The sequence below is a fragment of the Leptodactylus fuscus genome, chromosome 7 (assembly GCF_031893055.1).
Source record: "Leptodactylus fuscus isolate aLepFus1 chromosome 7, aLepFus1.hap2, whole genome shotgun sequence".
NCBI lineage: Eukaryota > Metazoa > Chordata > Amphibia > Anura > Leptodactylidae > Leptodactylus > Leptodactylus fuscus.
In genome coordinates, this window is record NC_134271.1 from 38,351,756 (window position 1) to 38,377,306 (window position 25,551).

General features: G+C 42.4%; 1 protein-coding gene across 2 annotated transcripts in view; it reads right to left on the reverse strand.

Annotated features, from left to right (window-relative positions):
- The window catches only part of EDC4 (enhancer of mRNA decapping 4), a 310,514-nt gene that overhangs the window by 131,249 nt on the left and 153,714 nt on the right, over window positions 1-25,551 (reverse strand). For both annotated transcript variants that reach the window (XM_075281772.1, XM_075281771.1), the window contains 2 exons: window positions 16,843-16,931; window positions 5,374-5,527 (listed from right to left, as the gene is read on the reverse strand). In XM_075281772.1, coding sequence (XP_075137873.1) covers window positions 5,374-5,527; window positions 16,843-16,931 — 243 coding nt within the window. The remainder of the gene's footprint in view (window positions 1-5,373; window positions 5,528-16,842; window positions 16,932-25,551) is intronic.

Genomic DNA, 25,551 nt, shown 5'->3' on the forward strand with positions numbered 1-25,551 from the left:
ATGCACTGAACCAGACAGCAGTAGCGTACAAAGAGCTGAAGATTATAATTTTATTTTTCATTTATTTTATTTTTGTTTTTTAAGAGGGGGGGGGGTCTATGACCAGCCACAAGATCAATGTATAGAATCTCCCATAAAACAGTGAAAAAAATAAAAAAAATAAATTTAAAAATAAATAAAAGTTCTAAATCACGCTCACTTTCCCTAGAATACATACAAAAGTAGAAAATTACTGTGAAACACATACACATTAGGTATTCTGTGTCTGAAAGTGCCCGGTCTACTGAATATAGGGTATCTGCAGTGTTCCTGTTCCGTCGGGAAGGGGTTAATAGGAGCACTGCAGATACCCTATATTTAGCCAGACTGAATTCCAAGTGGGGGAAGAAAAAAAAACAGTCCTCAAGCTCAGGGAAGGGGCAGACAGACAACCAAAACACCCCCTTGACAGCACCCAGCATCTACTGCACCCAAAAACTCCGACCATTTTAATTTTTGAAATTTTCCAGTAGCTGCTGCATTTCCCCCCTAGGCTTATACTCAAGTCAATAAGTTTTCCCAGTTTTTTGTGGTAAAATTAGGGGCCTCGGCTTATATTTCGGTCGGCTTATAGTCTAGTATATACGGTACCCTGCTACGATGGGTATCGGGTCTCCCCAAGGGTCGGAAGCTCTGTGGACACAGCGCTAATAGCTGCTGGGATCCACAGAGACATGATTAGGACCAGATATATTCAGGTCCCGATCATGCAGCGGCCATATTAGGGAAAGTTTGATGGAATAACAAACTTTCCCTGACATTAGATGCCGCCCGCAGGTAGATGAACCTGTAGCTGAGCTCCGATCGGAGGGTTTAACTCCTTGGCTGCTGATGTTTCATCCAAGGGGTTCGACGATGCATAGGGTCCCCCTGGGCATCCATTGCAGCGAGATCAGGGGGTACCCAAAAGTATTTTCTGCAGCCTGGGGTCTGGCCAGTTTCATTTACACATCCCAATATTAATATCTGTGAAAAGGTTGCTGGGTCGAAATGCTCACTATACCTCTTGATAAATTCTGTGAGGGGTGTATTTTCCAAAATGGGGTCGCTTGGAGGGGAGGGGGGCTGCGGCAGAAAGAGAATGAATAAGCTGTGGAAGCTAATATCAGGGGACACCCCATATTTAGAGCTTATGAGAGAAGAGAGACCAGAAGTGACCCTTAAAATGATCCCAAAGTGACTCCCCCAATCATAGGAGCTACTGTGACATACGAGGGAATTTGGTGTATGCAATGTACTCTGCATAGTTTACATATTCCCTCTTCACCATCCGCTGTGCAGTCATGTCTGGGATACTAATACTCACTACACCCCCTGATAAATTCTTTGTGCAGTTTTCAAAATGAGATCACTCCTTTGGGGAATCCACTTTTCTGGTACTTAACAGGCTCTACAAGCATGATATGGTGTCCAGATACAAACATCTGAATCTGTACTTCAAAAGCCGCATAGCGCTCCTTTTCCATCTGAGCCCTGCTGTGTGCCCAAACTGCAATTTATGCTACTGGTGTACCCAGGATAATGTACGTAATGCCATATGTGGGTATAAATGGATATTAGGGGACATTTGGAGCACAGACTGTTTGGTTTTTGGATGCCATGACAGAAGGATAATTTTGAAGAGCTGAAACGCCAGTAAAGTGGAATTCCCTGATATGTGACCTTATTTTGGAAACTACACCCCTGAATGATTTATCCAGGGGTACAGAGAGCATATTTAACTCCCAAGCGTTGCTATAGCTTATTATCCATAAATTAATACGAAGCTGATTGTGAAAATATTAAAAAATTTTTTTTTGTAATACATCATTTCAGTGCATAATATGTTGTGCCCGACTTGTATCATAGATGAACATTTGAAAAGTTGTGGTGTCCAGCATACCTGCATAACAGTTTTTGGAGTGTGTATCTCTTCTGACATAAGTTGGGCACAACATATCAGGCACTGAAATGGAGAATCTCTAGAAAAATTCCATTTTTAACTTCCCAATATCAGTTGCGATTTTGTTTCTGGAACTAAATAAATGCAACAATCAAGGGTTAAAAATGCTCGCTATGCCACTTGGTAAATCCCATCAGTGGGATAGTGCCCAAAATGGACATGTCTGTGGAATCTACTTTATTGGCAATTCAGGGGCTTTGCAAAAGTGGCATGACAACCAAAAACCAAACTGTGCTCCAAAGACCAAAATAGCACTCCTTCCCTTCTGTGCCCGGCTGTGCCCAAACAGCCGTTTCTACCCACATAAGGCATTAAGTACGTTATCTTGGGTACACCAGTGTCATACATGTGGGCATACACTACCATTTGGGTAAACAGCTGCGCCCAGATGTGAAGGAGTGATATGTGCTTTTGGAGTACAGATTTAGATTGTTGGTTTTTGGACACCATGTCACATTTGCAGAGACCCTAAAATTGCCCGCACAAAAAAGTTCACTTCTTAGGGAATTCCAGTTTACTGTCGCCTCCAGGACTCTGCAAAAACAACATGGCGCCCAGAAAGTTACTCTAAATCTGTACTCCAAAAGCTAAAAAGCGCAAGCAGCAGTTTACACCTGCATATATAATTTTTTTTCCCTTCGGGATGGCCCACTTAATAGTTTTAGAAGTGCAGGTCTCTAACAAAGTGGGTGCAACATATTGGGCACCAAAATGGCATATTTCTTTTAAAAATTTAAATTTTTATTTTGTACATTAATTTTTGGGAAGCATTTTCAGGCTCAAAATGATAATACCCCTTAATACATTTCTTGATGGGGTTACTTTTGAGGGGTTTCTATTGTACTGATACTTTAGTAAAATCTGCCCTTCAAAACCCAAGTAACACTCTTTCCATTCTGAGCCCCAGGAAATTACAGGCCGGTAAGTCTGACCTCGATAGCAGGAAAAATCTTTGAGCAAATTGTCAAGGAACATTTACTTCGGTACCTGGATGGGAAGGCATTAATTAACCAGAGCCAGCACGGCTTTATGACCAATAAATCTTGTCAGACTAACCTGATTTCCTTCTACAACAAAATCACTGAATGGTTGGACCATGGGAATGCCGTGGACATAGTATATCTTGACTTCAGTAAGGCATTTGATAAAGTATCACATAACCTTCTTATTGAAAAAATGTTTAAGTATGGCTTTGACAAAAAATCAGTTAGGTGGATTCACAACTGGCTTAATGATCGGGCACAACGAGTAATACTAAATGGCTACACATCGAACTGGATGAAAGTCAAAAGCGGGGTGCCGCAGGGCTCTGTTCTGGGCCCAGTACTTTTTAATATCTTTATAAATGATCTGGACGATGGAATTATTGGGGAACTCATAAAATTTGCAGATGATACGAAGATAGGAGGAATAGCCAACACTAGAGAGGAGAGAGAGTGTATTCAAAAGGACTTAGACACACTGGAACAATGGGCTGAGGCGAACAAAATGGTATTTAACAGGGACAAATGCAAAGTTCTACATCTGGGTAACAGAAATGTAAAAAACATATATAGTATGGGAGGAATAGAACTTAGTGATAGCATAGGGGAAAAGGACTTGGGCATAATAGTAGATCACAAATTCAACATGAGCCAACAGTGCGGTGCTGCTGCAAAAAAGGCGAATAAAATTCTGGGATGTATCAAGACAAGCATCGAATCTAGATCAAGAGAGGTCATTATTACGCTGTACTCTTCCCTGGTCAGACCACACCTGGAATACTGTGTACAGTTCTGGGCGCCTCAGTTCAAGAAAGACATCGATATATTGGAGCAAGTCCAGAGAAGAGCAACCAAAATGGTGGAAGGTCTGAAAACCATGTCCTATGAGGAGCGGCTAAAAGAATTGGGATTGTTTAGTTTGCAGAAGAGAAGGCTGAGGGGAGATTTAATAGCAGTCTACAAATATCTGAAAGGTAGTCACAGTGCAGAGGGATCTACCCTATTCTCATTAGCACAAGGAAGTACAAGAAGCAATGGGATGAAACTAAAGGGAAAGAGATACAGATTAGACATTAGGAAAAACTTTCTGACAGTGAGGGAAGTGAGAGAGTGGAATAGGCTGCCACGGGAGGTGGTGGGCGCTCCATCAATGGAAATCTTCAAGCGGAATCTGGATAAACATATAGCTGGGATGATTTAGGAAAACCTGCACTCGCAGGGGGTTGGACCCGATGGCCCTTGAGGTCCCTTCCAACTCTACCAAAAAGAAAAAAAAAAAAAAAAAGATGTACCCATACAGCAGATTATCACCACATATGAGGTGTTGCCGTGTTCATGAGCAATTGTTTAACAATCTGTGGGGAGCTTTTTCACCTTTAACCCCTTGTGAAAATGAAAACTTTGGAATTAAAGGGACATTTTAGTAATTTTGAACCTATACATAACTGGGAAAGGGAAATTAATACGTTCATATACTGTATATTCCCTATATGTGTATATATTCTTTCAATAACTTAAGCTTGTAACATGCCTCTCCAGGTCAGCTTGACCCATATTCCATATTAATCAGAATATTTGCAGACATAATGCCGCAACCCATAATAAACAGAGTAATAAAGTGGCTGGAATAAAGTGATAAGATGGTTATTAAAAAAGCTTAAGATAAGACTAATGGAAAAACCCATGTCAAAATAGACTTTGGGGACAGGAGGGTGAGTTCTACGTATTACTTTGTACTCTGCGGTCTGCAGTGCAGCAGCCTCCTCCTTAGCCGTCCGCGATGGGTGCAGGTGGCCTAGTATAGGTGCAGCTCCGGGACCATGTGGGCTGCCGCCATCTTGCTCACTGTTTCCCTGCTGAATCGGTACGCCCACATTCAGCCCCCAACCTATGGTGCCGCAGCCCTGGCTCTATAGCCCGCCCACAGCCTGCCATGCACCAATAGGAGGTGCGTGGACAGACCAGCGCTGATGGAATTCCAGCTTCTACAGCCGAGCCCGGAGGGGTCTTTGGAGGGTCACGGTGGCGATTTGGGGTGAGTGACCTACATTTAAAGTAGCCTATTACCCCTTCCTGGGCAGTGTGTGTGTGTGTGTGTGTGTGTGTGTGTGTGTGTGTGTGTGTGTGTGTGTGTGTGTGAAATTTCACCAAAATCCATTCAGCCGTTTGGCTGTGACTGAGGAACAAACATCCAAACACACAAACATCCAAACTCACAAACTTTCACCTTTATAATATTAATAGGATACATAGGATATCAAATCATTATAGGGTGAGAGGATATTGTTAGTAGAAAAAATATCTAGTTAAGAACACAGAACTTGATGGAATGTGTCTGCGCAGCTTACGTAAAACACTATTATATATGGTCTATACTTAAGAAAAAAGTAAAGAAAAACTAAGTTATACCTGGACAACTGATCTAGCAGTTAGTGTCTCAGACATTGTTGGAAAAGGTACTGAAGAAGTTCTTGTTGCCGCTTGAAGGCTTCCACTACTTGATCCACTTATACAGCCAGTCATATTACTCTCAATCTTTAGCTTTGGAAGCTCATCACCAAGCCTAAAAAAAAATAAAGATTATTATGTCTGAGATAATTGTAATGGGACCATATTAGACAAATACTTTAATTTTGATCACATGCTAATTATATAGCATATCTTTACTTTTAACTATTTAAGGATGCAATTTATTTTGAGTTTTGTATTTCTAACTCTGCATTTCAAAAGCTAAAACATTTATTTATCTGTAAACATGGGTGCTTGTCTTCTGGAGGAAGTGTGTCATATTTTAAGATGGCACAATTCTGGAGCAGATACATGTTTAAGATTTTATTAAAGTTTTTCAAGGTGCATGATAAAATACAATACTATCAATTTTGGTTTTAATTTTTTTTTTCTTTTTCCACACTATGGTAAGAAACAGAATGACACTAATTTTTTCAAGCAACATTCACATCTGTATTGGAGTTCTACAAAGCAATGATAGCCAAAAATTGCCAAAAGAAAATGTTCTGCACATTGGGGGATTTTTCCTCTGCTGGTTTCAGTTTAAAAGCAACAGACCCCATTATAGCAAAAAGGGTCCACTGGTCTTCGTGTGTAAACACTATTTTAGCGGTCAGTGCCTCCGTTGTTCGAGTCTACAGACACAGAGGAAAAAGCAAAGAATAATTCATGAACACCCACTTTTCATTTCCTGGAAAGGTAATTGGCCCCTACACCTCCCCAAAATGCCTGCAGAACAGAAGACAGTGTGAAATAAGATTTTAAAGGGGCTCTATCATTGGCAAAATGGTTGGTTGATTGATTGTACAGCCAATTGTCTCAAACACATGAACAGTCATAATACTTTCAACAAGCTTTTGACTATCCCAGATACTTGGAAATTTAACAAAAGAAAGTAGTTCAATGCTAATAAAGTGCTAAAAAAAAAACATATCACACAAATAGATGTGTTAGTTTAACATAGGACCACAAAGCAAACTATGCCACAGGTCTGTCAGTATAGCCCATAAACAACAACAAAAAAAAACAACATGGCAAACTGTCATAAGTCTAAATATGGCCAACCAATATCAGACAGTCTAAAAACTTTAGCAGTCTAAAATGTGTAGGTACAGCTTAAAGAACCAAGCCTCAGGTCTTCAATGCAAAAAAGCATGTAGAGGGATCATACCCTGAGACGGAAGATAGACAAGTAAAAGGAGGACAGTGGTTGGGGGGGAGTGGAGTATTGATGATGCTTTGTTTCCAGAAATGCGGAAACAGAACTCAACTTCATCAGAAAATGTGCCTGGGGTGGCCATGTGACTGCCCAAAGTATATAGGTAAATACATATATATATATATATATATATATATATATATATATATATATATATACACACACACAGACACATATACATAATATGACTCCTATCATGGCACTGCCTTGAGTGACTGCCTCGATACAGAGCTCCAAGCTGGGAGCAACCGTTATCTTCCTTTTTCACTCTTTGTCCATCTTCAAGAATCCTCTAACCAAGCAAACTAGCACTATGAATTAGCAACTATGAATCGAATGGAAGACCCTGTGGAGTATATTTTTCCTTTTGTTTCTATTGTTAAGCACGGACAAAACTCAAGACCTGAATCAGCTGGAGTTTTCCTGATTGCACATGTGCCTGTTACCATCCTCCCAGGAGCTAAGGACAGCATGTTTCACCATGCGGCATGGAGTAGAAACCTGCGTGGATGTGTGGACTTCTTTCAAGGAGATGATTTTTGGCGTCTATTGAAGATATGTGAAGATGCCTACAGCTGACTGGTATTTCTTTCAATTACTGTGGACACGTGGGACTCTGTTACAGCCTGGGAACCTACCATCACCCACCTACCCCATGAGTTTATGGAAGTTTGGCAAGAGAGCAGCACCCTGTTTACCGGGATGGCTTCAGACGTCTTTGGGCAGTAGAACACAGGGGTAAGAAGAAAGGAGGAGGGCTTGTTATGAAGGACATTTGGGACATTTTTTGTGGTTAATGGACAATAGTGCTGATACAAGATACCAAACTATCAGCTGTGAGCAGGAGATCTCACCACCTACCAAAGAACTACCACATGTTATTGTGATAGCTGCCTATGTCCCCCACCTCTGCAAAAAAACGTTTCTGCCTGCTATATCTATAAGCTGCCCCCTCCTCATGTCCTACAACCGCAGTAGGCTGCATTATTAACATCACTTCTCACAGAGAACTAAATGATCCTGCAGTGTGTCTTTGTTTCTTTCTTTTTTAGTTGCTATGATTCCTAGTATTTCTCTATCTGCCATGAGCTTGTATGTGTTTCTCTCTTGTTATATACTACTGTACCATCCATGAAACTATCACTGAAATTTCCCCATTGTGGGACTATTAAAGGATTATCTTACCTTATATATAAATATATACAAAATTAGATTTTCTTTTTCCAGGCATGTTAAAAATTGGCAAACTGCAAATTTGGATTAAAGGTGTTTGCCCATGTTTGTTAGCACTGAAGCAGATCAGAGAATATGCAAAGGTGTCTACACACTGAGGGTTAGCATGTGTTTACACAGAGAGATAACAGCCCTGGCTGAGATAAGGCTGCTGCTAACAGCTGTTTAATATATTTGGTGGCCAGAATATAACCTCAGGTGTTTGGAGTCGTGTGCAGGCTGACCCAATGGACGGACTTGCCTGAAAATTTGTATGTGTGCTAATCAAGGCATTATTATTATTATTATTTATTTATTTATATAGCACCATTAATTCCATGGTGCTTTACATTTGGGGGTTACCGTATTTTTCGGACTATAAGACGCACTTTTTTTCCCCAAAATTTTGGGGGAAAAGAATGGTGCGTCTTATAGTCTGAAGGTGGCGCCTGGCATCCGCTGTAATAGAGAGGCGGAAGCCGGCAAGTGATAGACGCCGGGGCCTGAGACATCGCTACGATCCTCTGCCCCGCATGAAGCCAGCAGCGGCAGGGGTGATGCTATTCCGCTCCTCCGTCCCCCCGCCGCTGGCTTCATGCAGGGCAGAGGATCATAGCGATGTCTCAGGCCCCGGCGTCTATCCCACCCCGGCATCCGCCTCTCTAGTACAGCGGATGCCGGGTCAGTATCCGTGGCCCCTTCTCCCCCGGGGCCGGTCCCCACCGGCCCCGTACCTGTAAAGTTGCAGGCCGGCTCCTGCGCGGCGATATCGCAGGAGCCGACCTGTTCGGGTGACAGCCGGGAGCCTAATGAGGCTCCCCGGCCTGTCACGGCTATATTAGTATTGCGGCTGGTCTCTATGACCAGCCGTAATACTAATAGACAGAATGTCCCATAGACGGCAATACAGTTGTATTGCCGTCTATGGGACTTGCGATCAAGTGACCGCAGGTTCAAGCCCCCGGGGGGGAATAAAATAGTAAAAAAAAAAAAAAAAAAAAAGCTTTAAAAATATGAAATAAATAAAAGTTCTAAATCACCTCCTGTTCTTTTTTCAATACAAGGTGATCTAAGCAATAGATATCCCCCAAAATGGTATAACTAAAAATTACAGCTGGCCCCGCAAAAAAAACGCTCTATGCATCCCCGTACAGCTGCAGGGTCACCTGTCAATGTGGCCTTGCAGCTGTTGCAAAACTACAACTCCCATATATTAAATATTTTACCAGTTTTTGCTTCAAAATTGTTTTCCCCTATTTTCCTCCTCTAAAACCTAGGTGCGTCTTATAGTCCGAAAAATAAGGTACTTACAATTTGGGGGTTACATACAATACACAGAATATACAGGTAGATATAATGCTAATAATGACCGACTGGCACAGTGGGGTAGAGGGCCCTGCCCGCGAGGGCTTACAATCTATGAGGGAAGGGGGGTAGAGACAGAAGGAGAGGGGGAGACTGTACAGATGGCAGTGCGGTGATAGTGTTATTGGAGGTTGTAGGCCTTCCTGAATAGGTGAGTCTTCAGGGCCTTCTTGAAGCCTGTGATTGTTGGGGTCAGTCTTATGTGTCGTGGTAAGGAGTTCCAGAGTATGGGGGATGCACGAGAGAAGTCTTGGAGACTGTTGTGTGAGGAGTGGATGAGAGCAGAGCGGAGTAGGAGGTCATTGGAGGATCTGAGGTTACGTGTGGGCAAGTAGCGGGAGATTAGTTCAGAGATATATGGAGGGGACAGGTTGTGGATGGGGGAAACGGACAGCATGAAAAGAAAAATAAAAAATTAATACGAAAACTCCCCACCAGGGGATAATGTGGCACTGTACAGTGAGCAACGGTGCAAGTCCTGTGTCGAAATTTGGTGATGTCCCATTTGGACCACCGACTAGCATGACTGTTAAATGTGGCCGCCATCATGTATGGGGAGCATGGTCATCCTATGCATAACCTGCTTGACGCTTGCGTGTAACGTCTCTGGTGAGATGCTGCGCACTTACAACGTGATGCGGTCTTTGAGATCAGCAGGGTTTCGACATTCCCCCGATAAACACGCTCCTTCAAATGTCCCCACAACCAGAAATCACAAGGAGTGAGATCCGGAGAGCGCGGTGGCCACGTTGTAGGGAATGAGTGACTCAAAATCCTGTCATTGGGAAAATGTGCACAAACAGCGTTCTTCAAAGGATTTGCAATGTGAGGAGGGGCTCCTTCCTGCATGAAGGTGATCGTCTGCAGACACCGCCGCTGTTGGAGTTGGGGAACAACCACTGTTTCCAGCATTGTCCGGTACCTCGCTGCTGTGACGGAACAGGTGGCAAACCCAGTTGGGCCCAAATCTTCAAAAAAAAAAAAACTGTCCGATCATGAACGATAAGGTGAACCCACACCAAACGCTCACCTTGGGCGAATGCAACGGAACCCCCTCGAGCGCACGCGGGTTTTCGGTGACCCATATGCGACAGTTGTGTGTTGACCGTTCCATTCAGGTAAAAATGCGCTGTCGCTCCACAGGATATTCCAAGGCCAATTGGTATCCACTTCCACTCTGGCCAGAAACATTAATGCAAATGTCATGAAGGTGTCATTGTCACGAGGAAGCAGTTGGTGATGATTTTTAGGATTATTTTATTTATTTTCATGCCTCCGTTTCCCCATGCCTTGATAAGCACACATAGAAATTTTCAGGCAATTCCGTCCATTGGGTAATATATTACACAACTATGGTGGTGTTGTGGCACCGTAAGTCCCCCTGTTCGCTAACAGTTACCGTTATAACTCTAGTTCTCTCTCTCTGCTTTACCCTTTTTCTCACCAGGACTCTCCTGGTGGCTGCTGTTTCAGCTGGCTGATAGTCCAATTGGGGGGAGTAGCTAGAGGGAAGTGGGTGATTTCCTACTAGTTCTCCTCGCAGTCAGAGCAACTGGTAGGACCCTACTTACCGTACACACACTTGTTAACTTGATAACTTGTTTTTAGCTGCAAAGGCTTATTACTTTAGCCCTCTGTTACTTTCCCCCCACTCCTCACTCTTAACCTCCTCTCCCCCCACCCACTCTATTGCGTGTATACTCATTCCCCAGACTAGTCACAGTAGATAAGTCTAGATATGGATATACGAGCAACAACTTTTAAGGGATTTAACTCCCCTGAAAAACACCATCATATCACCCTACTTCTGAAAAAACTTGCCACTTCTGTGCTCTTTTTACAAGAAACAGATCAAAAATAACCGCATCCAAGCTGTCTAGGAAAGACTTCACTCCGTAGTTCCACAGTACCAGTGCTTCATCCTCCTCGAGAGGAGTTTCAATTGCCTTGCACCACACATTCCCTTTTTGGGCATGAGCGAAATTTACGGATGCAGAAGGCAGAGTACTCTTTCTAAAAAGGGAAATCGCCAAAAATCATCTCCTTGAAAGAAGTCCACACATCCACGCAGGTTTCTCCTCCATGCCGCATGGTGAAACATGCTGTCCTTAGCTCCTGGGAGGATGGTAACAGGCACATGTTATGAAACAGAAACAGACGGTAGTGTAAACGTTCCCTTATATCAGGAAAAAAAGGTGCGATCAAAAACTTCTTAAACTCTCTTGATCTACTGACAGTAAACGATTCAGGCGCTTCCTCATTGCTAACCCCGACTACGACGTGTGAGGTTAGAGAAGTCATTCAGAGTATATCGCCGGGGGGAAAGCCCTGGTCAGGATGGACTGTCATTGGGTGATTTCGAACGTTTCCAGCGAGTATTGTTACCACACCTGAGCATTCAATTCCCTACTGAACAGAGGCAGTTGGCCATGACAGTCACTTGAGGCTCACATTGCCATCATACCAAAAGGCGGCAAAGATCCCCTAATCTGCGGGAGTTATAGGCCAATTTCCCTCTTGAACTTGGACCTAAAACTTTGGGCCAAACTTCTAGCCTACAGATTGAAGAATACTGAACCAATCTCGAGAGACCATGAACAATCTGGGTTCGTAGCCAAGAGAGAAGGAAAAGATAACGCCCACAGAATTCTCCAGGCTATCCACTTTGCCCACAAATCGCACAACCCGCTTGTCCTTCTCGGCATAGATGCCGAGAAGGCCTATGATAGGGTTAGTTGGAAGTTCATGCAAGGCACACTACTACGATTTGGCTTCCCCAGGCAGTTTGTAGAGGCGGTGGTTCACTTCCTACTCTCGGCCACATACCAGGTTAAAAGTCAATGGGTCGCTCTCGGGCCCTTTTGACATCACTAACGGCACGAGACAGGGGTGCCCGCTATCCCCCACTCTATTCGTACTGATAATAGAGACCCTACTTCAGCGGATCAGTCAGGATGAGAGGATAAAAGACCTGCAGTTTGGCTCTGAGGAATTACAAGTGACAGCCTTCGCTGACGATCTACTGTTTTTGATAACGAATCCCAGAGTTGGGCTACCAGCTCTCACGTAACAGCTGGACCATTAAAGAGGACCTTTCACAACATTTGGGCACATGCAGTGTTATATACTGCCAGAAAGCCGACAGTGCGCTGATTTCAGCGCACTGTCGGCTTTCCCGATCTGTGTCCGGTGTAAAGAGCTTACGGTGCCGGTATCGTAGTGCTCTATGGTCAGAAGGGCGTTTCTGACCATTAGCCAGAGACGTCCTTCTGCCTCGCGGCGCCAATCGCGCTGTGCTGTGGAGCGGGGAGGAACTCCCCCCTCCCTCTGCTCGCAGCGCTCGTCCATAGAAGAGCATTATCAGGAAAGGGAGGGGGCGTTCCTCCCCGCTCCACAGCACAGCGCGATTGGCACCGCGAGGCAGAAGGACGTCCCTGGCTAATGGTCAGAAACGCCCTTCTGACCATAGAGCACTACGGTACCGGCACCGTAAGCTCTTTACACCGGGCACAGATCGGGAAAGCCGACAGTGCGCTGAAATCAGCGCACTGTCGGCTTTCTGGCAGTATATAACACTGCATGTGCCCAAAAGTGGTGAAAGGTCCTCTTCAAGGTTTTCTTTCTAACGTCAAAGATAACTACAGCAAATCGGAACTTCTTAATATCACACTATCGCAATCCCAACTGTCCCTGATCAAACCCCTCACAGCATTCTCCTGGACTGCTGGTCCGCTGAAAAATTTAGGGATATTGGTCACTTCCCATTTATGCGACATCTACCATGCAAACTACCCTCCAATCCTAGAGGAGATCAAGCGACTGCTCTCAAATTATGATATCCCGTTAATGTTGTGGATGGGTCGTATCAATTTGCTTAAGACTTACATTTTGCCAAAACTACTGTATCTGATGCAAATGATCCCAATCTTGTTGCCAATGTCCTTTTTCATAGAGACACGCAAGCTGTTTTCACAGTTTGTGTGGAAGCGCAAACGTCCTAGATTGGCCCACTCTATACTAACTCGCAACAAACGCCTGGGAGGCATGTGATTTCCAGACATTCACACATACTACCTGGCAATACAACTGAATCATTGGCTGGAATTGGTCCGCCCCTCTAGGAATCCCTCAGTAGCGCGCTTCCTACGGCTCACGCATGGCCCTTCCTTTCTGAAAGAGTGTGACAAGATTAAGAGCCCCCTATTAATAACCCCTGCTAAAACGTGGCTCCGCCTCGCCCCGCAGCTAGCCCCTTTCCCATCAGTGATGATGCCCTCCTCTCGGATTCCTTACTCTCTATTTGAGATGCCAGGCCTACTCTCGGACCTCTGGGTGAGAATAGATGACCGCACAGAGACCTACTCAATCATCCCTTACCACTGACCAATTCCGCTCCCTATTAAACAGAAACGATCTCACTGACCTCCACCAAGCCCACATCAATAAACTGTGCTCTATGTTTGTCGCTCAGTATGCTACCCACACATCTTGTACTGACTTTGAGCAATTAATTGCAGCGCCTTTACCTAAGCTGAGAAAGATTTCAAACCTGCACCGCTTTTATATGTTGTGGGAGGTGTGTACCCTTTGAGCCCGTACGTATACATTCACCCCTAAGTGGGCCATGATCTCCGCTTTCAGTTTCTCATAGTCCTTGGCATCCTCAACGGCTAAGTCGTAGTACGCTATCTGAGGTTCTCCTGTCAGGAATGGCGCCACTACTCCGGCCCATTGCTCCTCTGGTAAAAACCCTCTCTCTCATCAGTACGCTCAAATACTGCAAGGAACACCTCCACTTCATCGTCAGCTGTCATCTTTTGGAGACATTGGGTAACCCTTTTGGCCGCTGTCTCAGCAACCGCTGTCGGTTCCCGTGACACACTAGAGGCTCCTGCTGACAACTTAGCCACTTCTTTCACAACCTCTTCAATGAGCTGACGATCCTCACGTGCGCTTTCCAGTAATGCAGCACTTGTTTGCTGTTGCGTGGCATTAGCTTGCTGTACGCTTTCCAGCAACGCAGCATTGGTTTGCTGTTGCGTGGTATTAGTTTGCTGTTGCGCGGCATTAGCTTGTAGAAGTGCTTTCAGTATTTCCTCCATCTTGGGACCTGCGGGGTCTTTACTGGACAACTTTGCAGCTGCTTTAACCCAGGACATTAACTGCTTACTGGTCCAGCTGTGCTGGGATCAGTAGCGCCCGCATCCTCCACCATATGTGATGTACGGGGGATTCAGAAGCTCTGGTTTCTTTCCCAATAGCAGTCTTTATTGCAGCAGACAAGCTTAAAGGTACAGGTAGTGCTGCTCAGCATGACAAAAACAAATGAAAATAAAGACCTACGCCTCTCCGGCGGCTTACTAAATGAGTTATTTCCTCACTAACCAGGGGGTCAGCATACTGCTCACCTCCTAACAAACAGGGTTCACAAGTAAACAAGGGGTACACATACCCAGCCCTTTAACATCATCCTTTTTAGCAGAGATTTTTCTAGACTGGTTGAGTGTGTTTCAGTCTCACTAACCAGCACAGCTGTGCTACTTACAGAGCTCTGCTGGTCTGTTTCCAAGCCTGGAATGGATTGACCTGCAGGACTGGCCCGAACTTTACTCCAGTCCGGGACCTACAAGCTATACGCCTGTGCATACTGCAACAGTCTTGGAGAAAAATAGCGGTTCCCCATACTATACCTCTCTCCACTTTGCAATACATCTACGTATACATGCATCCCCCCCTCCCACCCCTGTGTTACCACCACCCACGCTCCACCACCCCCCCCATTCTTATATTAAAAAAAAAAAAAATTTAAATGTTCACGTTGGGATGTGGTACACACCCTCATCCCTGCAGTTGTCTTCTGACTCTTATTGTTTACCATTTTGTTTACTATTCTGCAAATGTTATGTTATAAATAAAGAATTGCTAAAAAAAAAACAATAACAACTAATCCTCTGATGTGTGTGGGTGTGTGCTGAGCTGTGTATCTAATCCTCTCATGGGTGTATCTCAGTTTGTATATAAGATATGATAACCTGGAGTAATGTTGTGTACTTGTGGAGGGTTGTGTGCATTTGGCAGTTGGAATATGAGAGAAAGACTTACAGGTTTGTCTTACTAAGGCTGGTCACTGTTTTGGGAATGGTATCTCTAAGAGTGTTGAGACACAGTCTACAACCATCACGGACACCTGAATGATCTGTGTGTCAAATTTGGTGAAGATCAGTCCATTCGTTTAGTCGCGCATAAAGAACAGACAAACAGGCTCATGGTTATATATACGAGATAAATAAAGAGAAAAAAAAATTCAATCTGGGGTCACACTGGGAAAACAATGGGCCATTATCTTACAGGTTCTGGTTCTTTTTTTTTTCTTCTACCCTTTACCTTAATTAAAAATTACATATTCTATATATATGCTATATTCTGTGAGTCAGCATGATCGCTATAATATCAAACTTATAAAATATTTTAAACAATTTACCTTCAAAACATTGCAACATTTCTGTGTTTGTACCTATGTAAAGGTTGTTTTTGCAAGGCAAGCTTTTATTGCCACCTTTTTGGAAAATATCTGACATTTTGATCACTTTCCAATTATTTTTCTTTGAGAAGTGAAGTGATGGAAAAAAAAACCCCCAAAAAAACAAACAAGCAAGTCATTTTTTCCTGCTACAACATTCCAAGTATGAGATTAATATGGTTATGGTCAATGGAATCCAAGATGCAGTAACTAAGCTAGCCAATATACAGGGCACAGAGCTATCTGTGATCTGTACAGTACATGGACCATACAAACCCTTGAAAAGCTGATCCACATGAAGGGGAAAAAGGGAAGTTTTCTCCGCTCCAATCCGGCAATACTTATCATTAGGATAGCTATAAAATTAAAATTCCTAGAGATCATTTTAAGAAAACATTTGAACATTGAAAAAGTGTGCCTGATATCCTTAAAAATATGCCTTGACATTTCAAAACATTTCAACTTCAAAAGTAATTCCAACACAACCTTTAATGCTGTATGTGCTAAATAAATAGATTTTCTTCAATTTTTTATACTCTGGTTAGGGCAGGTTTCACAACAGCACCCCGATCTCCGTTTTGCAGGTTTCCGTTTCCTACCCGAGAAACTGGACAGGAGACAGAAACCAGAAGGCAGTGTTCAAACCCATTCATTTGAATGGGTTTGCAAAGTGTCTGCCTGTGAGCGTCTTCTGCTCTCCGAGGCAAAACCGTTTTGTTTTTTGTTTTTTTAACCGGACACAAAGTCGGTCATGAAGGACTTTGTGCCCAGTTTAAAAAAATAAATAAATAAAATTTCGCTGCGGAGAGCAGAAGACTCTCACGGGCGCTCACCGGCAGAAACTGAATGCTGGGTTTCCGTCTTCTGCCGACAGAAAACGGAAACCCACAAAACGGAGATCGGGTGAGAGATCGGGTGCTGGTGTAAACCGGCCCTCAGCAGGTAAATCAGAAAATTAAAAAGAAAAACTATAAAACAAAATTGTTCTTTAAGAAAGAAAGAGGGGTAACTTCAGAAAATAGCATTTAGATAAAACATGAAAATAAAATATTACCTTGACATTGAACTATCGCTTGTAGAGGCATTACTTAGAGAAGTAATAGATGTGAGTGAACCAATACTTGCTGTAGAAGAGGAGACCATCTGCCAAAAAAATAATAATGAAATATAAACAAACTGCAGTAAATGAATCCTTTATTAGCCTAGTTTTTCTGAAATTATCTTTACACATACATTATATTGTGTGATAAATATCTGTTAACATGCTTTAAGTTTGTTTATAAAAAATTTTAATCAAAATATCAATTGTGAAAGATTAATTTAGAGTGTTCAATAGTAGTTACACCACATAAGTGTTAATATTTACCACTTGTCTATTTTATGTAAACAATTTTTTGAAAGTGCATACATTTTTCTAAGTTGTTACAAGGATTAGTAGAAAATTTTCAAGCTTCAAGAAAATGTCAAGATTGTTTTTAGGGTCCAATTGAAAACTTAAAGGAATTTTGAGCAGCTTATATAATAGAAATCCTAAATAAATGATTCAATAAAAACTTTAAACACAATCTTGAATATGTTGAATGAGTTACATTTTTCTCCTTTTTTCCCCCCAATTTTCAAATCTACACGCATCGTTTTATAGGGTAATAACTTTGGAATGCTTTGACTCATCCAAGTGATTTGGGGACTTTTTTGTGACACATTGTTTGTTTTCGATTTTTTTTTTTGGTTTTTATTGACGAAAAAAATAAATTGGTTAAAATACTAGTACGGCAGATGCCGAGTATTTAACGGTTGTGTTTCCAGCGGTTGCCTGGGAGTCGAGCAGCTACCATAGCTGCTGGGTGTCTACTGTTTTACACAGTAGACACCCGACAGTATTAACCCCTCCGGTGCCTCGGTCAAAGCAATAAGCAATTCCCCAAAATGGTAGAACTAAAAAGTACACCGGCTCCGCAAAAAAAGATGCCCCATACAGTGTTGGCCACAAGTATTGGCACCCCTGCAATTCTGTCAGATAACACTCATTTTCTTCCAGAAAATGATTGCAAGCACAAATTCTTTTGTATTATTACCTTCATTTAATTTGTCTTCAAAGAAAAACCACAAAAAGAATTATCAAAAAGCCAAATTGGATATAATTCCACACCAAACATAAAAAAGGGGTGGAAAAATTTTTGGCACTGTTTGAAAAATCATGTGATGCTTCTCTAATTTGTGTAATTAATAGCACCTTTTACTTACCTGAGGCACCTAACAAGTGGTGGCAATAACTAAATCACACTTGCAGCTAGTTGAAATGGATTAAAGTTGACTCAACCTCTGTCCTGTGTACCACATTGAGCATGGAGAAAAAGAAGACCAAAGAACTGTCTGAAGACTTGAGAAGCAAAATTGTGAGGAAGCATGAGCAATCTCAAGGCTACAAATCCATCTCCAAAGACCTGAATGATCCTGTTGTGTCTACTGTGGGCAGTGTCATCAAGAAGTTTAAAGCCCATGGCACTGTGGCTAACCTCCCTAGATGTGGAGGGAAAAGAAAAATTGACGAGAGATTTCAACGCAAGATTGTGCGGATGGTGGATAAAGAACCTCGACTAACATCCAAACAAGTTCAAGCTGCCCTACAGTCCAAGGGTACAACAGTGTCAACCCGTACTATCCGTCGGCGTCTGAATGAAAACGGACTGTATGGTAGGATACCCAGGAAGACCCCACTTCTTTACCCAGAGACGTGAAAAAGCCAGGCTGGAGTTTGCCAAAACTTACCTGAGAAAGCCAAAAACGTTCTGGAAGAATGTTCTCTGGTCAGAGGAGACAAAAGTAGAGCTTTTTGGGAAAAAGCATCAACATAGAGTTTACAGGAAAAAAAAAAAAAAAAAAAAAAAAGAGGCCTTCAAAGAAAAGAACACTGTCCCTACAGTCAAACATGGCGGAGGTTCCCTGATGTTTTGGGGTTGCTTTGCTGCCTCTGGCACTGGACTGCTTGACCGTGTGCATGGCATTATGAAGTCTGAAGACTACCAACAAATTTTGCAGCATAATGTAGGGCCCAGTGTGAAAAAGCTGGTTCTCCCTCAGAGGTCATGGGTCTTCCAGCAGGACATCGACCCAAAACACACTTCAAAAAGCACTACAAAATGGTTTGAGAGAAAGCACTGGAGACTTCTAAAGTGGCCAGCAATGAGTCCAGACCTGAATCCCATAGAACACCTGTGGAGAGATCTCAAAATGGCAATTTGGAGAAGGCACCCTTCAAATCTCAGGGACCTGGAGCAGTTTGCCAAAGAAGAATAGTCTAAAATTCCAGCAGAGCATTGTAAGAAACTCATTGATGGTTACCGGAAGCGGTTGTTCACAGTTATTTTGTCTAAAAGTTGTGCTACCAAGTATTAGGATGAGGGTGCCAATACTTTTGTCCGGCCCATTTTTGGAGTGTTGTGTAAAATGATCAATGATTTGACTTTTTTTCATTCTCTTGTGTTTTTTCATTGCAAGCAAAATAAATGAAGATATTAATACCAAAGAGTTTGCGCTTGCAATAATTTTCTGGAAGAAAATGGAGTTATCTGACAGAATTGCAGGGGTGCCAATACTTTTGGCCAACACTGTACATCATGTATATGTACCGTATTTTTCGGACTATAAGACGCACCTAGGTTTTAGAGGAGGAAAATAGGGAAAAAAAATTTTGAAGCAAAAACTGGTAAAATATTTAATATATGGGAGTTGTAGTTTTGCAACAGCTGCAAGGCCACATTGACAGGTGACCCTGCAGCTGTACGGGAATGCATAGTGTTTTTTTTTTTTTGCGGGGCCAGAAGTACTTTTTAGTTTACCATTTTGGGGAAAATCTATTGCTTAGATCACCTTTTATTGAAAAAAAAAAAAACCGGTGGTTTATGACATATGATTTTCTATATATATAGATAAATAAATATATATATATATATATATATATATATATATATATATATATATATATATATACATATACATACATACATACACACACTCACCGGCCACTTTATTAGGTACACCATGCTAGTAACGGGTTGGACCCCCTTTTGCCTTCAGAACTGCCTCAATTCTTTGTGGCATAGATTCAACAAGGTGCTGGAAGCATTCCTCAGAGATTTTGGTCCATATTGACATGATGGCATCACACAGTTGCCGCAGATTTGTCGGCTGCACATCCATGATGCGAATCTCCCGTTCCACCACATCCCAAAGATGCTCTATTGGATTGAGATCTGGTGACTGTGGAGGCCATTGGAGTACAGTGAACTCATTGTCATGTTCAAGAAACCAGTCTGAGATGATTCCAGCTTTATGACATGGCGCATTATCCTGCTGAAAGTAGCCATCAGATGTTGGGTACATTGTGGTCATAAAGGGATGGACATGGTCAGCAACAATACTCAGGTAGGCTTTGGCGTTGCAACGGTGCTCAATTGGTACCAAGGGGCCCAAAGAGTGCCAAGAAAATATTCCCCACACCATGACACCACCACCACCAGCCTGAACCGTTGATACAAGGCAGGATGGATCCATGCTTTCATGTTGTTGACGCCAAATTCTGACCCTACCATCCGAATGTCGCAGCAGAAATCGAGACTCATCAGACCAGGCAACGTTTTTCCAATCTTCAATTGTCCAATTTCGATGAGCTTGTGCAAATTGTAGCCTCAGTTTCCTGTTCTTAGCTGAAAGGAGTGGCACCCGGTGTGGTCTTCTGCTGCTGTAGCCCATCTGCCTCAGAGTTCGACGTACTGTGCGTTCAGAGATGCTCTTCTGGCTACCTTGGTTGTAACGGGTGGCTATTTGAGTCACTGTTGCCTTTCTATCAGCTCGAACCAGTCTGGCCATTCTCCTCTGACCTCTGGCATCAACAACGCATTTCCGCCCACAGAACTGCCGCTCACTGGATGTTTTTTCTTTTTCGGACCATTCTCTGTAAACCCTAGAGATGGTTGTGCATGAAAATCCCAGTAGATCAGCAGTTTCTGAAATACTCAGACCAGCCCTTCTGGCACCAACAACCATGCCACGTTCAAAGGCACTCAAATCACCTTTCTTCCCCATACTGATGCTCGGTTTGAACTGCAGGAGATTGTCTTGACCATGTCTACATGCCTAAATGCACTGAGTTGCCGCCATGTGATTGGCTGATTAAAAATTAAGTGTTAACGAGCAGTTGGACAGGTGTACCTAATAAAGTGGCCGGTGAGTGTATATTCTAGGGACAGGAGGTGATTTAGAACTTTTATTTATTTCATATTTTTATTATATATTTTTAAAGCTTTTTTTTTTTTTTTTTTTTACTTATTCCCCCCCCCCCTCATTAGCCTCATTAGGCTCCCAGCTGTCACCCGAACAGGTCGGCTCCTGCGATATCGCCGCGCAGGAGCCGGCCTGCATCTTTACAGGTACGGGGAAGGCACAGGTTCGGGGGAGAAGGGGCCACCGATACTGACCCGGCATCCGCTGTACTAGAGAGGCGGATGCCGGTGAGGGATAGACGCCGGGGCCTGAAACATCGCTGCGCTCCTCTGCCCTGGATGAAGCCAGCAGCGGGGGGACGGAGGAGCGGAATAGCATCACTCCTCCCGCTGCTGGCTTCATGCAGGGCAGAGGAGCGCAGCGATGTCGCAGGCCCCGGCACCTGTGCCGGCGTCTATCACTTGCCGGCTTCCGCCTCTCTATTACAGCGGATGCCAGGCGCCACATTCGGCCTATAAGACGCACCCTTCATTTCCCCCCAAATTTGGGGGAAAAAAAGTGCGTCTTATAGTCCGAAAAATACGGTAATTCTTGCTGCACAGTGAACGCCGTAAAAACGAAGCACGTAACAAAATCGCACAAATGCACTTTTTCTTCAAATCCACCCATTCTGAATTTTTTTCCAGCATCCCAATACATCGTACAAAAGAACTTGACCTCCAAACATTAAGACTTCATATGGCTCTGAGGGAGGCGAAATAAAAAAAAGTTATGGGGTTTGGAAGGGGAGGGAACAAAAACGAAAATCAAAAAATACCGTCGGCGGGAAGGGGTTAATAAACATCTACCTTGACTATCTCCTTGAATTTAGTATAAGACTTACAAGTCTAACAACAAATCTTCAAATATATAAGAAAATTTACCAAACCCATAAACTCCCAACATCCTCCTTTCATCCCAAATGAAATGGTGGGGATTGGGAGTCAATGGTCACAAAAACCCTTTCGATGCTGAAGTGATATTTGAACACAGCATCCAAAGGGTGAACATACAAGATCAAAGTTCAGTTACGATTTGCAGGTGTAAGTTGTGTGTTACTGCTGAAATTTGTTCTCTACAATGCCTGCTCAGCTTCTGAACAGATGCTATGTACATGACATAATATGTCATGTTGCAGGGGCTCTATCATCACATTTTAGTGATTTGAGCTAAAGGCTATTCAGGTGCTGTTAGTTGTTTTTAAAAAGACCCCCCCTTTTTTAATTACCTTTATAATGATTATGTAAATCACCGCCTCCAGCATTGTCCTTCCCAGCGGTTTCTATTGAAATTTTGCACGTGCACAGTAGCGCTCCCTCCGCTACCGTGCATGCTCCAGCACCAGCTCGCAATGTTCTCTATAGAAAAATGGCGCTGGAGCATGTGCAAAGATGACGCAGGGGAATGCACACAACGCCCACCGTGCACGAAGACAGTGATTTACATAGCCATTTCAAAGGCAATTTAAAAAAATTGTGGGGGGGGGGTTTAAAAATGACTAACAGCACCTGAGTAGCCTTTAAATGCTATTCAGGCATATCTTTAGCTCAAATCACTAAAATGTGATGATAGAGCCCCTTTAAGGTATATTATTTTACTTTGAAGTTAAAACGCTTATAAACCAAACAGCGATTATCCAAATGTATAAAAAAAATTCACAATCCAATTTTTGGGACCACTTGAGCTCTAAAGAGGACTTCAAATAACCATTTGCACTTTGCATATTGCACCTGTGGTAGCCAAGGCAATTTTCACAATTTTGAGATGGAAAAATAAAACCTAAGTTTCAACATTAGCAAAATCATACTAATCTCTCCATACACTGTTCAAAAAAATAAAGGGAACACTCAAATAACACATCCTAGATCTGAATGAATGAATTAAATATTCTCATTGAATACTTTGTTCTGTATAATGTACAATGCAAAGTCAACAAAATTGCACAAAAATCATCAATGGAAATCAAATCCAGGCCTCCATTGGTGAATAAATTTGGAGTCTCCCCCTCCTAAATTAAAGTGGAAAAACACACAACAGGCTGATCCAGCTTTGATGTATTGTCCTTAAAACATGTCTAAATGATGCTCTGTAGTGTGTGTGGCCTCCACATTCCTGTATGATCTCCCTACAACGCCTGGGCATGCTCCTGATGAGGTTGCAGATGGTCTCCTGTGGGATCTTCTCCCAGACGTGGACTAAAGCTTCTGCCAACTCCTGGACAGTCTGGACAGGTGAAAGAGAATATTTCATTCATTCAAATCTAGGATGTGTTATTTGAGAGTACCCTTTATTTTTTTGAGCAGTGTATTTTCAGAAAGTACACACCAGCAGCATTGTCTGCACATTATCTGTACTGCTACCTCAGGGACCCTAAATACATGACTCCACATCAAAAAAACATTCCAACTATGTCCATACTCCAGTAGTCTAAATAGTAGCGATTCACTTCTGAGCCCTGCCTTCTGACCAGGCATCAAAAAACAGACACATGGAGGAAACTACCATGCCCAGGAGAACCCACAATATTATTTTATTGGTGGTTCATTACTCCGAATGGCATGTGCTGGTCACAATATATCAGGAACTGAGATAAGTATCATTTGAAAATTGCAATTCTCCTTATGTACCATTTGTAGTGCACATACCATTTGGAAAAGCTTGTGGAGTTAAAATATTCACTATACTGCTAGATGAATACATAAAGGGTTTACATTTTTAAAATGGTCACTTCTTGGAGGTCTCAACTGTACGGGTACCTCAGGGGCATTACATACATACATACATGCCTTAGCTGATAATTTTTTCTGATACCAAATCCACGGTCGTTTTTCATCTGCGTGGTCAGGCATTACACAACAGCAACATGTAGGGTATTGCCATATCTAGGAGAAGCCACATATTTATGGAGTTTATATCTCTAGTGTCACATGCTGGAGATCATATACTGGGCACTGAAATGGCATATTCAAAATATGATTCAAAAATTGCAATTTTCTGAGAACCTGGGGGTTCAAAATAGTCATATCACCCCTAGATAAAATCCTTACGGAGTTAAGGAGGGGGTTCCACTGTTGTGATATGTCTAGGTCTCTACAAATGTGTTGCGGTACCTAAAAACCTATCCTAATGAAATCACCAGAAACCCATAAAGGGTGCTCTTTGATTTCTGAGGACTGTGTTTTAGTCAAGTTTCACAGAAGGGTCACATATGCAAACAGTAATAACAGAGAAATAAATATTATGTTATGTGTTGCTATTAACCCTGTCTTTTTTACAGGAAAAATCTGGTTTGAAATGGAAAATGTGCATAAAAAGGAAATTTGGAAATTTCACCTCCATTTTACATTAATTCCTATGGAACACCTAAAGGGTTAATAAAGATCCTATATCTGTTTTAATGGTTTGAATGCTATAGTTTCTAAAATGGGGTCATTTATGGGAGATTTCTATTATATAGACCCCTCAAAGTCACTTAACTAAATAGGTCCCTAGAGTACAAAATCTTGAAGATTTCTTGAAAATCTGACAGCTTCCTATAAAAGTAAAAGGACATTGAAGAAAATGCCAATATAAAGACATATGGTTAATATTTTAAATTGTGTGATATGACCGTGTTTTTATCAGAAGAACAGAAACTTTCAAAACGGATGTCATTGTAATTATATTGGCAATGTCATTATATTGTACTTTTTAAAAAAAAAACAAAACGGAAAGTTTAATGACCAAAATTTACTTTATTAACACAAAGTACATAAGTCATGAAAAAAACTAATCTTGGAATCACCTGGATAGTTAAATGCAATATGAAGCTATCCTCACAAAGTAAAAGATGTCATATTTGAAAAAATAGGGTTTGAACATGAAGGCCCAAACTACCGTGTGTCATTAAGGGGTTAAGCATATGAATAGAAAACAGCACGGTGACTCAGTGGTTAGAACTAGAGTCCTAGGTTCAAATCTGACCAAACACAACAAACAGATACAAACTTATTCTATGTTCTCCTTGTGATTAAGTGGGTTTCCTCTTGGTACTCCAGTTTCATTCCACACTCCAAAGACCCATTCATACAGAATGAAGATTGTGAGCCCTATCTGTGACAGTGATTGACAATGTCAGTAAAGTGCTACAGAATATGATGGTGCTATACAAGTACCGTATTTTTCAGACTATAAGGCGCACATAAAATCCTATGATTTTCTTCTAAATCGAAAGTGCGCCTTATAGTCCGATGCGCCTTATATCCGTGTTTCCTCGAAAATAAGACAGTGTCTTATATTAAATTGTCGTCCTAAATATATGACCTGTCCTATTTTTGGAGGACATCGGTTGTAGGTAGTGTAGGAGAGGGGGGGGGAGTATCATACTTACCTTTCCCATCTTCATAGCAGCGTTGGTGTTGCTGTTCGTCCCGGCAGCGGTGGGCAGGGCTTAGCGAGGCTTCCAGCGGTTGCACCAGAGAGCCTCACTTCACTGGCACTGTAGCCAGCTGGATGCTGTGCA